Source organism: Castor canadensis, chromosome 3 (assembly GCF_047511655.1).
Source record: "Castor canadensis chromosome 3, mCasCan1.hap1v2, whole genome shotgun sequence".
Classification (NCBI taxonomy): Eukaryota; Metazoa; Chordata; class Mammalia; order Rodentia; family Castoridae; genus Castor; species Castor canadensis.
In genome coordinates, this window is record NC_133388.1 from 118030440 (window position 1) to 118046394 (window position 15955).

A 15955-nucleotide genomic window follows, 5' to 3' on the forward strand; every position below is an offset into this window, starting at 1 on the left:
CCTGTAAGACAAAGATTTAGACAAAATGCAAAGACCCTGAGAAAGGGTATTTTGTTTTATTCATCTTTTCATATCCTAACACACTTTTTTTGCATATTTGGTCTTAAATAAACATCAGATTCATTGATAGGTAAACAAAATGATCGGTGATGGCAGGGAGGGAGGAGCCGGAAAGTAAGATTAAACTAACAACACCTAACACCTCTCTTGCATAACGTTACAATATATAAAGAGATACCTATTTCCAATAACTACTTAATTGCACACAATAACGATCCAAAATGAAAAACAATGGAAACAGGAGGAACTAGTTGGGGACAAAAACTATAGAAGGTTTGCAGGAAGCTTACACAGAACAGCTACCATATAAAGTTTTAATGCAGCTTATACTTTACCATAAAGTATTAGTATCCGATTCTTTCTTAGAGACACATAGTATTAAAAATGTCACCTGAGTAATACTTATAAAAGCCATGTCCTTTCTCAAGACTGAAGGAAAATGACACAAGTGAAAAGATACACTTTGTGTATCAACAGAACAGCTATTGAGCTCTTTTCCCATGCCTGGATTTCACCTTAAGCAAGTTATCTTATTAATGAGTTACCAAAAGCATGTAACAAGAAGCTTCATGATAAATGTTTACAATTATCAGCACTTTGAAAAATAATGTTTTTAATTTTAAAAACAGGGCTGGAGGCATGGCTCAAGCAGTAGACATCTGCCTAGCAAGCACAAAGCCCTGAGTTCAAATCCCAGTACCAACAAAACTAAATAAAAACATATAACTAACATACAGAAAAGGACAAGTGGATATAAACTGAAAAATAATAGTATTCTCCCTTCCATGTTAAACAGGAGACTATTCATCTTTCTATTGCCCAGAAGTGAAGGAAATACAAACAAATTAATAGTAATAATAATAAAGGTATCTCTCTAGGGTAATCTAACTGGAAAGACATTAAATCAAGGGTGACTCTCTTTCCTAATGGGTTAGCAATTACAAAATATATCTTATTTTCTGAAAAGCATATAAAGAGCTTCCAATTTAGAAAAAAGTCCATGCACTAACAGAAAATGGGGACTTTCTCCCTCTAAGTCTTGCTTTTCTGTGGTGTATTTTCAGGTGAATAACTGTAATAAACTTTAATGTGTTAGTCATTTTAACATAATTGTGAAAACAAGCTATAGGAAACTTTGGGGTACATTGATTCTCAATGTAGAAGTAACTTCAAAGAATACATATTCTGTCAAAAAATTCTAATATCATCCTTTCAAATAAAACGACAAATTGCGGCATAATCTGTAATAAAATTTTATGATTTTTTTTTTATTAATTTATCTTGGTTTTCTGAGATAGAGTCTTGTTATACAGTCTAGGCTGTCTTCAAACTTGTGATCCTCTTACCCAGTCCCCAAAGTACTGGGATTAGAAGTGTGCATCAATCATCATAAGTAAAAGAACAAATCAAAGCAGTAAAACATTTAAAAAGGAATTTAAATTAGTCAATAGTCAGTAAAAATATCAAGAACCAAGTGGTACCGATACCACTACCCTACTCCTGTAGAAAATTGTTCTTTCACTGTTTGTGTTCTGCCCCTTACAGTTGCAAATATTTATTAAGGTCTACTACGTACCAGGGATTCATTTAGCATTCATATGTTTTTCGTGAATTCATTCATGAAGTTCATTCATTTGTGTATTTTTCAAAGGACATTACCATATAGGCATCAATACAGTCTAATGACAAATTCAAGAGAGATGAAAACAGTTTACATGGAGAAGCTAAGCGACTGCCAAAGGCCCAGAGGCCAGCCCCAGAGTCCACGGCAGGTACACTCATTACCAACATGAGCATCCACAGCCTCTGCCATCATTAGCACCTACCACAACCACCCACGTCATCAAGACTTCAAACTAACTGTGGCTTTGGAGAGTCCTGCAGCTCCTTCCTCTGATACAATTCACCTGGAGCTGACACCCTGTACAGTAGGGAACGAGGATCATAAACAGCAGATTTGACACATCAGCAGGGCCCCATATCTGGGAGTGAGGATTATGGATAATTTCTATTTGGAAACTTTTTTTAGTGTTTATCTTTTTTTGGAGACACTGGGGTTTGAACTCAGGACTTCATGCTTACTGGGCAGGCTTTCTACAGATTAAGCCACACCTCCAGTCCTTTTTGCTCTAGTTGTTTTAGAGAGTCTCGCTTTTTACTCAGGCCGATCTGGACCACAATCTTGCTATTCTATGCTTCTAGTCATCACCGGGATGACAGATGTACACTATTATGCACAGCTTTTTTATGTTCAGATAAGGTCTTGGGAATTTTTTTGCTTGGGTTGGCCTAGAACCACATACAATCCTCCCATCTCAGCCTCCCACATAGCTTGGACTAACAGGTGGAAGCCACTGTGCTCAACTACTGCTTGAGATAGGAGTCTTGCAAACTTTTTGCTCAGGCTGGCCTCAAATCACAATCCTCCAATCTCAACCTCCAAAACTGTGAGCATATATATTTGGCTTATCATTTTACTTTTTGATCCTAAAACCATATTACTTTTGTAAACAAATGAAAGATGAAACTACTTCCATTTTTTTCAAATGATGTATGCTTAATTTAGACTAGAAGATTTTAGTAAAATATAGGCTCCTGTGAGTACAGAATAAAACCGAATAAAAAACAAAGGAGAAACTCAAAGACAAAAGGGATGAGAAGTTTTAAGTCTTCAGAGAATAAATGTACCAAAAGTTGAAAAGATGCAACATATGAATAAATTTAATTCACACGAATAAATTTTAAGAGCAAATTAAGTCCTTGTTTCATGCAGTCAAGTTAGCAATAAAATAGCAAAAGTAAGTCTGGGACTGTGGTTTGGTGTGCAATGCCCACTAGTATAAACACAAATCAGGGTGAAAACCGAAGCAGTGTTGATCCCACAATTCAATGCCCAGAATAGCTTAGAGAACAAGTCTGTGCCTTCACAAAGTAAACAGCCACAAATACAAGGACTTCTTCAAAAGACAGAAGGAGGTGCTCCATGTATTCTCTTATAAATCTCAGGGGGAGGGGAGCAAGGGGGCTATAGGAACAAATCACTGACAATTCCAGAAGGTGCTTTCTTCACCAGTTAATATTTATCAACCTCTCCCCACTTAAGGACTTCTAAAAAGCTAGTCATGTTTCAAAAGGCTCTTCAATGTCAAGAGGAGGCTCACTCCTGCAATCCCAGGTATTTAGGAGGTAGAGATCAAGAGGATCAAGGTTCAAGATGAGCCCAGGAAAAAAGTTAGCAAGACCCCATTCCAACCAACATGCTGGGTGTGGCTGGTACACATTTGTCACCCCAACCATGTGGAGTTCTAAATATGAGGACTGCCGTCCAGGCTGGCTCAGGGCAAAAAAAAAAAAGGAACCCATATAGTCCATGCCACCAAATGAAAATTTTAAGTTTGTAAGCACCAAGTCAAATTATAAGGTAAAAGATTTTAAATGTTTTAATGGTAATAAATAAGAGCAAAAACTGGTATCTTTACTTACAAGTGCTTGTTGTTTATTTGCTATTATCTGTTTACTAACATTGCTTTGAATGAGTTCAGACCCTACCTGAAAAAATAATTAAAGCAAAAAAGGCTGGAACATGGCTCAAAGTAGTAGAGTGCTTGCCTACCTGACACATAAAAGGGGCTAAAAACGTTTTGTGAATTAAAGGAGACTGAAGGAGAACCTATTTCTGAAATTTTTCATGTTTACTAAATAAATAAGAATACTGATAATGAGTCACTTAAGGAAAAAAACACATTCAATTTAGGTCTTACAATACTTCAAAATATCACCTCATTATTTTGTAATCTGTGATCTAAGAACTATTACTTCACCTGGACTACACAGAAGAGTTGCTGGAAACAGGCATGGTAGATCCACAATGGTGAGGAAAGGGAAAATAAAGAGGCTTGGCATTTGCCTAGTTCTTAGGAGGAAACTTCTTAAGAGCCACAGAACAATCTTTCTGTGAGTACAGCTTTTTAAATAAATATCAATCATTAAAAGCAAAGCCCCTGGCCTACAGCTGGTTAACACAGCATGTACAGCCAGTCACACTTGGATTTCACTTTCTACATCTTCAGAGGATAACTCTACACATCCCTTCTCCATGCCTTCAATCACTCTCTAAACCTCCTTAGGCAGCTTGCAAAGACAAGAGTTTAATGCTTCCAGTGAGTATTTTAAGCAAATGAATTTGACTTCTCACAGTATCTTTGGTTTTCTTTCTCATGGTTTTTCCCCTTTTTAAAGGCATACTTAAGGTTCCTGGAAAAAAAAAAAAATACCCCTAAAAAGAAAAAAAAAAAAAAGGAGATGGTGGAGTGGTTAAGGTTTTGTATAAAGCCATAGCTTTAAATAAAATTTGAATCAAAATGAAAAGGAAGAGAAAGAAAAAGGAAAAAAGAAGGTTTTGGAGCTGACAGAGCACAATGAAATTTTAATCTTAAAGTAACTGAAGAATTAATCTCTCAAATCTCAGTTTCCTCATGTATGAAATAAGAATAATAATAGAACCTATTGTTTAATTATGGAGGCTACATACAACAATACATGGAAATGACTCAATAAAATGTAGCCATTATTATGCTCAGCCTCAAACACAGTCAGCACAACATTGCCCAGGTGTGAATCCCTGCCCTGCCACTTCCTGGCTATTCTGGAAGATCACTCAACCTCTTCTGGCCTAGTGACCTTGGCATGGAGTTTTCAGAATGATTAAATGTGCAATACATTTAAAGTAATTAGGACAGTGCCTGACATAGAATACGTGCTCAATTAACTACAGAAATCTAGAAGATTCCTACAATCAAATTTCAAAACTTAATGACAAATACTATGAATAAGCAATTCATATAAAGAAAACAAATGGTGATTACAATATGGTCAGCTTCATTATTAAAAGAATGCAAATTTAAAACAATGATTTCACTTTTCATCTAAGACTTATGTAAAAATCCGAAGAAATATAGTATTAAATGCTAGCAAAAGAGGAGAAAAACATGAGCTCTCGATACATGGCTTAGAGAAATGTAAGCTGGCACATTTTTGAAAGGTGATTTGGCACTGTCCATAAAAAGTGTAAAAGAAAACAAGTGTGTTTGTCTGACTCAACAGTTCCAGCTTTAGAGCTATGTCCAAAAGAATTAGTCATCAGAGTAGGTAAGCACATTTTACAGGCACTGGAAACACTCCACATGCCCATCAAAGAGCACTGATTAACACTAACACCAACACAATGCAACAGTCACTAAAAAGAATACTGAAGCCAGGCTCTGTGGCTCATGCCTGTAATCCTAGCTACTGAGGAGGCAGAGATCAGGAGGATCATGGTTCCAAGCAAACCTGGGCAAATGGCTTGTGAGACCCTATCTTAAAAAAAACCCACCACAAAAAAGAGTTGATGGAGTGGCTCAAGATGTAGGCCCTGAGTTCAAGCCTCAGTATCACAAAAAAATAATAATAATGAAGATCTATTTGTTTTTTGGCAATACTGGGGTTTGAACTACTATTATTTGAATAGCATTCTTTTTGTTTGTTGTTTTAAGACAGGGCCTCACTATGCAGCTCACGCTTATCTGAAACTTGCAATGCTCTGCCTAATCCTGCCAAGCTTGAGTAGCATTCATTTTTTGGCAGTACTGAGGTTTAAACTCCAGACCTCACAATTGTCTACCACTTGCTCTACCACTTGAACCATGCCCTAGTGCTTTCTTTTGCCTTAGTTATTTTTTTGGATAAAACCTCACATTTTTGACAGACCAGCCTGGACCTCAATCCTTCTACATAGCCTTCCACATAGCTGAGATTACAAGCACACATAAGTACACCCAACTTATTGGTTGAGATGGGGTCTTCCTAATGTTTTTGCCCAGGCTAGCCTTGAACCACAATCCTCCCAATCTCTGCCTCCTTGGTACCTAGGATTTCAGGTGTAAGTGTGCAGAGCTTGGGTAGCATTCTTAAGAGACATTACACCAGCCAAGCCATCTCTCAGGAGCCCATCTAAACCCTTCTGTGTAACACCTATCAACCTAAAATTTAGATTCTAGGGCAGCTCCCCTCCTGTTCTCAGCTTCCTACTCTGTTCTAGAAAAGTTATTGTCTCATGACAACAAAAGTCTTAATTTTCTAATAATATAGCTTTACTGTTTAAAATAATCCTAAATCTTTGTACTTGTGCTTTGGAAATACACTGCTCGTCAGTAGACCCAGCATCTAAACTACAATTACACACTACAACATGGGGCTTCCTAGGAAAAACTCCTGCAATAACAGTCTCTTGGCAAGCACTGCAGCAAAGGGACTTCCTCCCCGAGTGCAACCAGTGCACATTTCCTTACCAGCATTCTATCACTCATATACTCCATCTATTTATATGGCTTCCTCCCATCTGCCCACAGCCCCAGACCATGAAGACAAATTAGTGACATTTTTACTCTATGTTCACCAAGACTCTATAGTTTCTTCATAACTAAACAAGAGGACAAGTAATTTTTCCCACATTCTAAAAATTCAAGTATACAGCACAGAAGAAAATGCTACGCACACCACTGCCGCCACCACCACCAACAACAATAACGAGAAACCACAAAGCACTTACACGGAATGCTGCAAGAATGATTCTTGTAACTTTCTCCTTGACAGATTCTTGAAGGATATCAGACAGAACAGGAATGATATTATAGCGCCGCAGGTGCTCACACATTTGAGGGCTGAATGCAAGGAGCCATATTGAGAAAATCATTTGATATTGGAGTTGAAAGCCACACTTGTTACTCAAAACTCCCATGATGCTGAAAAGGAAGGCACATTTAGAAAACATTTAATGTTTTAATGAAGGCACGACAACAACAGAAGGATTGGTTCTTGTTCATGTCTTTGTCACTAATGGAACAAGTCTCTCTGAACTATGTCCTCAGTTTCTTTCCTACCAGCAACAGCAGTCAGCTAGACTGCTCCTCACAAAGGGCCATTTCCAGCATGGCTCCACGTAACCTTCAATCCCAAGGTCATGGAACCTCAGTAAACAGGAGGACTTGCTGCAGGAAAGGAAAAAAAAAAAGGAAACCAAGACTTGACTTGCAGAGGGCAGAGGAAATGGCAAGAAGACTATGACAATTAGAGAGCTTAAATCAACAGGAGTGGTGACAAAACTGAATGCATGCCTTCAAGTCAAATCTTTTTCTAATTCATAATATTGTGGTTTACTCCCTAAAAAAAAACAAAACAAAAAAAAAAAAAAAAACCAAAGGATTTTTAAAAGCATTTAATTTATGAATATTTCAAAAATTTAGGTTGGAGAAATAGTGTTATTTTCCAAATAATATACAATTTAAGGAACAAATGCCCATATGAGCAATTTTATTTCCTTAAGGCTAACTAGCATGTTGATGTTGGAGAAAGAAACGCATTTTGATCTATTTCCTGTGGTTGTCCACTTGAGCAAGATAAGAAGATGAAGAAAAAAGATGAATTTTCACCTCAAGTCAAATTTTGTATCAGGATTTTTGAGCCTGGGCAAGAAGACAGCTTTAAAATATTTAAGGAAACAGATGATGTTGTAGAAAATAAATGTAAGTCTGAATGTGATACAGCTAATCACAGAATTTGGGGGTCAGAAAAAAAGTTTGAGAAGCTTCTAGCTTGAACCCTTACTTGACTGATAGGAAATTGGGAAAGCTCCATGGAAATGTGAGAGGCTTTCCCAAAGGAGATAACACATAAAAGAAGAGAGCTAAGGAAATTTCCCTGGGGAATGCCTAGACAATGAAAAGCAGAAACATCAAATAAGACCATTAAAAATGACCAGTGGAGTTAAGAAGAGTCAAAACCCACAGATTGTCCAACACAGTGACCCCCTAATTAGTACTAGCTCAGGTCCCCCTATGGACCTGAACTAGTACTAACGTATCAATATTGATTCATCAATGGAACAAATATGTTACACTAATGCAAGATATTAATAGGGGAATCTTTAGTGGTGAGGGAGAGAACATATATGGGAACTCTGCACTTTCACTTTTTCTGTAAACATAAAGCTGTTTATTAGTAAAAAAAAAGTTTTTAGAACTCTAACGTTACAATCTAAACTTACTATTAACTTACTGGGAGATTTGTATCAGTGTCAATTCTTCATTTTTTTGATTTATATACAATTGAACTTATTGAATTGTCCTTAATTTTCTCAGCAGACTCTCCCAGAGTCTCCTCCAATTCAGGTTGTTATGTAAAATTTGCCTCTATCTGATACTGCTGTCAGTACCTAAACTGCTGCACAATCATGTAATTTTATACTAGCAACATTCTAGTACTTTGTTACCCTCACTTTCTGTTCCAGTTAAACTAAGCCTTCTCCACTTTGCTTTCTGATGCTGTGGCCGAGTCCATGGGAAACACATCTCTGCTGTACTAGTGGGTTCCCTGTTAATCTCTGAAATGGGTAGATAGAGGCTGGCTGCAATGGTAGAGGATGAAAGGACTTTCTCCTGCTGGCACTATGTTCTGGAGAGCATCCATCCTACACATGGATTCCTTCAGACTCAGCCTGTGTCTTTGTGTCTTGTGGTCCAGCTATGTCTCCTTAACACATTTCTATAACAAATCTTAGCTGCATCACTATCTGTTAACTCTCCTGAGTCTTCTAATGACTCTATAGACAGTGTGAACATAGCTGAGAATTCAGAATTTATTTTCACCCATAATGACAATTAACAAAGGAAGGCATTTCACAACTACTAGATTAGTAGTTGACTAGATTAGTCAGAAGATGAAAGCAAAGAGAGAAATAGCATTCTATTCTCTAACAATAAGGGTGAAATTGGCAATATATGTGAAATTTTAAACTTTGAGTCTTCAGATGACTATATAATAAATGAATTTCCTCAAGAGACATAAAGGAAATAGAGGGCCAGGTATGTAATTCCAGTTCTCCAGGAGACAAGAGATTGGGAGGATAGTTGATTCCAGGCCAGCCTGAGCAAAAAATTTAGCAAGACCCCATCTCAACCAACAAGCTGAATAAATAAGCTGGTGGCATGTGCCTGTCATTCTATCCCTGAGTTTTTAAAAAAAAAAAGGAAATAAATGCAGTGTCTTCATCCACTTGACATTCAACATGAACCATTTCAAGACAATATTATGCAACAAGAACCTGGACCATTTTGTTGAAAGACACTGTATGATTTTCTTTCATCTTTAATAATATTGTGCATCAAAATATACTTATTATAATAAGGTTTGCTATGTTTAAATTCTTACTAAAAATCTTTGATCTTTTTCACTTTTTTTTTTATTTTTTAGTTCTGTTAATTTTTCATAACAGGACTTAAAAAACATATTTTAAAGGCTCTAATGGACCAGATGGCAAATTGTTAGTTATTAGTACTAGAAAATTGAGGGCTAATAATGAGTAGGTTAAAATTCTGCAGATTAATAAAGGAATAATTACTAACTTACTGAGTCAATGAAGATTAAGTAGTCTGTGACAACTTAAAGCTAATCCCTAAAAATAGCCATGTGCAGAAGTAACACATGCTAAGAAACTGTCCCACCTGTTTGCTGGATCCTTTTCACAGGTATTTCCCTACCCTGGTGACATAATGTAAGAGTCTGAAAGTCTGATGATGACTCATTCAATCAATTTTTGCTCTAAATCCTCACTCATCGAGCAATCTACTGTTAATAAGATAGTTTGCTGCATAGATTTTCCAAGAGAAACAATATTCTCACTAACTGGAAAGACCATCTGGTTTAAAAGTACTTAGATTTCTCATTATGAAATAAATTGGCTTTCCAGTGTTACGACAGAATTTCCAACATTCGTTTTAGGGTTTTTTAGGTCATTTGCTTGTATAAGTTTGCTAAAACCAAGTAAGCAGCTCTTCAAAGTTTCTCTACCTGCCAATTAGGATCCCACGAAGAATGGACTCAATTGTACAGCATTTGTACTTGCTTTTTTCCTAGTAAGACCTTTCCTTATTGACTTCTGCCTACATTCCCCACAAAATACTTTTATAATTAGTTTGTGTTCTAAGTATCTGGGATTTGTTCTGCCCAGCATTAGATTCTCGGGAGGCTTTAAATTCTTATAAAAGCACAGCAAAAGCAAGGGATAGGGAAACCTTCAGTTTGATAGTCATTGACTTCTAAGCTTAGCATAATCCACTGTTAAACAGACATGAAAAAAATAAAACTTCTTTTATATGATTAAATGTACTAATATCTTTGAAAATGTCAAGGAAAAATGCTCTGAATGCTATTCTCCATTAAGAGTAAAGGGCACTCACCAGTTCACCCCATCTGCTTCCACCCAGGCAAAACGGTACTCATTGACACGAAGCATCAGCTGCAGACACCCAGCAACACACTGCACATACTGAGAACTCTACACAAGAAGAAGGATGAAGTTTGAAACTGAACAATATTTTAAGTCATGAGATCATACACACATACTTCTATACAAGAAGTACAGCTTTCTTACTAAAATCTGTTAGCATCAGAGCACCCAAAATTTCCTAGTATCTTTTCATAGTCAATCCTCAAGTTTGCTTTTTCTTCTCTACCTCTTAAAATGAAGATGATTTTGTCTCCCAAATTAAATCTACAGAATTCAAGACTGCTTAACACATTTAGAAAAATCAAGGAGCAAAGTAATTGTATCTTTGATATAGCTTGACAAGAAAACATATTGCCTTACCATATTCATGTACCCCTGAATAAAGGCACTACAGAGAATACCACAAAATATTAATGAATTAATTATTAATATAAAAATATTAATGAACCCTGATAAAAATGACAAAAAAGAGTGGATGCTCTGAGACAAGCCCACAATTGAATGACTTTAGGCAAGTTACTGACCCTCTCCAAACAGCACTCAGATTCTTCAGGAACAACGCCTGAGGGTGCTGTTAGGTTTAGGGAAATAATTCATTTAGCCCACCATTAGACACATTGTAGGGACTCAATAAATGGAAACTTCAAGAAAACTATGGGTGGCATATTAAAAAGCCTCAATTAAACACTTGAAAAAATAGTGCTTGATTTTTAAACTGCCAATTCATTAGCAGTGTCTCAAAGAAATGTGTTTAAATCTGAAACTTGAAGTAAATAGGAATCATACTCCCTCAGAAGTTGTAAGCCCCTCCATTTTACCAAAACTAGTGGAAACATATGGCCTGGGTTCTTTTCTAAATATTTAAAATGAGCCTTACATCTTTAAGAAACAGAAAAACAAAAAGAAATTTTAGCTTTCATAAGAACAAAAAATTTTTAAAGGGAAGAACCATAGATGTTATAAACTACACAAGATCTAATATATGTGATACTACTAAGCTTTATGTTTTATTTAAACAACATCAGTAGATACCTAACACCTCAAAAAAAATTCTGGACACTCAAATACAAAAATACGATGATGTATAAGTACACTTGGTAGAAACAGACAAATGCTGTAAAGGTTATCTTATGTTCAACTTAGAAAATAGTGAACATTGTTCATACAATCTATCCACCAATATAGCTTGCCTGAAATCTCAAAACATTAGCAGAAACTAATCACAAAAAATAGTGAATTTTCAACTCTGAAACAATCTTCCATGATGAAAATAAAAATGCACTTTTCTAATTAAGTCGGCAAGTAGAAACTTCTACTGAAGAGGAGGAATTCCATCTTTCTTATTCACAGAGGGAATGTGACTAAGATTTCTAGACATAAATAAATAAAAAGGCAACAGAGAACACTGTCTTGTATGTATAATCACTGTTCTCTCAAAGCAAAAATTTCTTGGTTCATTTTAAGTTTTTTCCATGCTATGCTGAAATACACAGCACAACGGAAGTATGAGTTTTTCATTGTCAGTTACAGCTTTAATCTTCACAATACAAGTAAGCAGAGATAAGGGGCTGTTCTCAAAGCTGATGGGCCTCTCTCCAATTGTGCACTATAAGGCAGTTCACACCATTCCATAAGTTACTCTCAAAGTACACAGTGACAAAAGACAGCACAATTAAATGACTGAACTCTTACCTTCAATTAAATCAGTTCCTTGTCTTTCCCTTAAGTTGTCTTATTAGTTTTTTGTATACATTTAATGATTTTTTTTAAGAAGACAACTGGCCTTGGATCAATCCAACCAGTCCCCACCTCTAATCCTTCAGAAGGGAAATTCAATATTGCTAGAGAAAATCACACATCAATCAAAGCCACAGGCATTCTGGTCTGTTCTCCCTGTCACTCCACAGAGGTGTTCTCACACATTCACCACTCTCCTACCCTATTTCCTCCCCTTAGTATCAGCAGGGAGGAGAAAAAAAGGCCATTCATTGGAGATTCACTGTGCTACAAACATCTCACCCCAAGCTAATCACATTTCCAGTCATTCTTGCCTGTCCCTCACCTAAGAGAAATAGCTAACCAAGACTCAGAGCTCTAACAGGATCTGGATCCTCCTTCTCCTACATCATGCTCCACCAATTAGGCCACTGTTCTACAGGTTTACCCTCTCCTTCCTTACACTTTCCCAAGACAAACTGAGTAAGCCAGAGTCTGCTCCCTTACATGAGGCCCCTGGTTGTACATGGTCAAAGAAGCCGGTGCTTCTCTCTCATAGGCAGTGCAACAAGTTTACTGAAATAACTGACTGGGTAATTCCTTTTTAATGCCATCATCCTCAGACACAATATGCCCCCTCTGAAGACAAAAATCACATCCATCTTGTCTAGATCATGCACTGCACCTAGGAGGCACTAAACAAATGTTTCTTGAATAAATAAACAAAACAAAATGAAAATAATCTCCATACCACACACTAATTCCAAATGAACAGTGCCCTAACAGATATATTAATGGTCTTAAAAGTCTAAAAATTTTATCAGAATGTCTACACCAAAAATAATTAATACTTCAAGGGAACATATACAATAAAATGTATACAATAGAGCACTGTTATCCCATCTTTTTGGACCAGGACTGAATCTAATTGACCATTAAAATTATTTCCTAGAGCACTGACTTTATAAAATCTATTTGGTTAACTAAAGTCATCTCTATTTGAGAACTAAGAAAAATTGCTCATCAATTTTGAGTTTACTCTATGTCATTTTATTTTATTAGGAAATATTTTTAGTGGTAAGAGCTCATTTAGGAGCTGGGCATGATAGTGTATGCCTATAATCCCACCATTCAAGAGACTGAGGCGGGAAGTTCTCAAGTTTAAGACCACCATGGGCAACACAGTGAAACCCTATATAGAAAGAAGAAAACAAACAAAAACAAAAATAACCTCATTTAGATAGTTTCCACTTAAAACTGCTAAAGTAATTCATTTTTCCTCTAAGTATTACTAACATATGGACTGACTTACCCAAAAATACAAAGGAAAAAAGATGTTTTAGATATTCATTGTATTGCTTCCTGAATACTATTTCTTTTTGTTTTAATGCCATTTACAGTTGGCTCTTTGTTGTAAAGTTCTGTATTTTCTGTCATCAAAATAATTTTTTAGGTGAAGTGGCTGTAGGGGTAGAACACCTGACTAGCAAACATGAGACCCTGAGTTCAAACCCCAGTACTACAAAAATAATTTAACTACCAAAGTGGTGGCAAGAAAGAAAATTAAAAAACCTACTTTTTACAAAGACAACTTATTAACATGTATATATTTTTCAAAGTACTTCAAATAAAAAATTAAATATTAAAATAAAAGGAGAGGTTTGGCTCAATGGGTACAGTACCTGCTTTGCAAGCACAAAGCCTGAGTTCAACCACAATCTCATCAAAAATAATAATAATCATAAATAATAAAAGGGAAAATAAAAACTTCCCATCTTAATGATACCAATAGCTCATTAGTATTATAGCCATTTCTTTAGGTGAGGAATACAAGGCTTAAAAATTTGGTATAATTTATTAGAATTAAAATACTGAATTAAGAAAAAAATGAGAAGCAAAAAAGCATCCCTTGAAGAATCCAACAAGGGAAGATACCCACAGGCTTAAAGAAAAAACTACAGCAAATATTTTGATAACGCCAAGATTTTTTTAAGTGGCAGTAGTATTTGACACCAATTAAACATCTACCATGTACAAAGCTCTTCAAATAAGGAAACATTTTTGTTTAATCTAAGTCTTCTAACAACTCTCTTAAGTGGTTATCATTTTGCCTCCTTTGTAGTTAAGGGAACAGAACTTCAATGAGAGGGATAAGTTTTCCAAGTCTACACACTCAGTGGTAAAGGAATCCTAACCTGAGAAGGCCTAACACAGTCCTTTCATTACATTGTGTTACCTCTGAAGGAGTGAGAAATTCTCATTGCTGAGCAATTTCCACTTACTTCTTGAACTGTGTTGCATACGTCATCTCATTTTAATATAATGTCTTATGGTAAAAATTCTCATGCTTCCTACATGTAGAAAAAAATTATATATAGAAATAATTATATGTAGAAATAACAATTTTTCTACAAAGCCCTTCCTTCCCTATGTTTCAAAATTAAGCTGTCCTTTCCTTTTCATCTTTGTAATATTGGTTTAAAAAAACAACAGTTGGCATTGCATATGTCTGTTGTTTTTGTGTGAAAGTTCAAAGTTAGTAATAATATTCATTATTCTTGTTTTAAAAAATTAAAAACAGTAAGCTAGCCTTGGGTTGGTACTGGAAATCAATTCTCTTCAAACTTAAGCTATGGTTCCTCATGGTGCATATGCATCCTGACTGAGAACTCACTGCACTCACACTCTCTATGCGACAACCCTCAGTGATAAAAAATAATAATGATAGTAAATAATATTTTTACTTCTCAACACATTTAGGAGAGTATAACTTACTACACTTTCCAATGTTGCTGAAAATGCAAACTCTTATTGTATTACAGTGGAATAAACAAAACTAGTCACCTTCCTGGTGAGTATGTTCTCAAGATTCACTGTCTGCAGAATTACAAAGAAATCCAAGAATTGATGAATTAAGAAATAAATAATAAACCTTGTATTACAATAAACAAAAAATCAGTGATAATACCAAAGTGAAAATAATGCTTCAAAACTGCTTATATACAATTGTCAATATTCACCTTGATAATGCTACAACTTAAGTGCAAACTAAGTTAAAAAAAGGTAGAGAAAACAATTCATCTAAATTTTGGAATTATCAGCTCTCTGCACAGTAGTACAGAGCATCCATCCCACTGGTACAGCATGGAAATGCCCAGTACACTGGGCAAAGATAAGCTTTGGAGACACGTAATGCAGAAGGCAGATGTGGCAGCAGATGGAGCTCAAGGCCAACCTGGAAGGGAGGGAGGGAGGGAGAGAGGGAGGGAGGACATCAGGTGTTTGTAAGAACTGGAACAAATGGATTTCGAAACTCTGCTCAGGGGCACATAAATTGATTTAGAAAACTGGTTGGCAACATCTACTAAAAGTATATTTATATAACCCCATTACCCAATAGTTCCATTCCAGAAATAGGTACTTGGAACATAAATATATACATTTGGCAAAAGAAATGTACAGCACGTTCACAGAAAGATTATTCACAATAGCCAAAAACCTGAAGCAATCTAATACCTATCACTAAGAGGATAGATACTATTCATATACTAGACTACTATACAACAAAGAAAGAGAATTACTGCTAAATGCAATATAAATGAATGTCAAAGACACAATGTTGAATGAGTAAATTCAGATTCCATTTATATGCAGTTTAAGATCACACTGCGCTAACCTATCTACCATACTAATCTGTAGTAGCAGGTGTCATACTAATAATAGCCTTCATAAAAGGTTAGGTGAATGAATCTCAAGTAGGAGAAAACATAATGTAGAAATTCATCCTACTGAATATATAACATCAGTGAGTTTTACCTTAAGTTATGACTGTGGGTGGAGGGAGAATCTGAGGCA

General features: G+C 35.9%; 1 protein-coding gene across 3 annotated transcripts in view; it reads right to left on the minus strand.

Annotated features, from left to right (window-relative positions):
• The window catches only part of Atp6v1h (ATPase H+ transporting V1 subunit H), a 105219-nt gene that overhangs the window by 61929 nt on the left and 27335 nt on the right, over nt 1-15955 (minus strand). For all 3 annotated transcript variants that reach the window (XM_074068536.1, XM_020165357.2, XM_020165355.2), the window contains 2 exons: nt 10335-10432; nt 6650-6842 (listed from right to left, as the gene is read on the minus strand). In XM_074068536.1, the coding sequence (XP_073924637.1) occupies nt 6650-6842; nt 10335-10432 (291 nt within the window). The remainder of the gene's footprint in view (nt 1-6649; nt 6843-10334; nt 10433-15955) is intronic.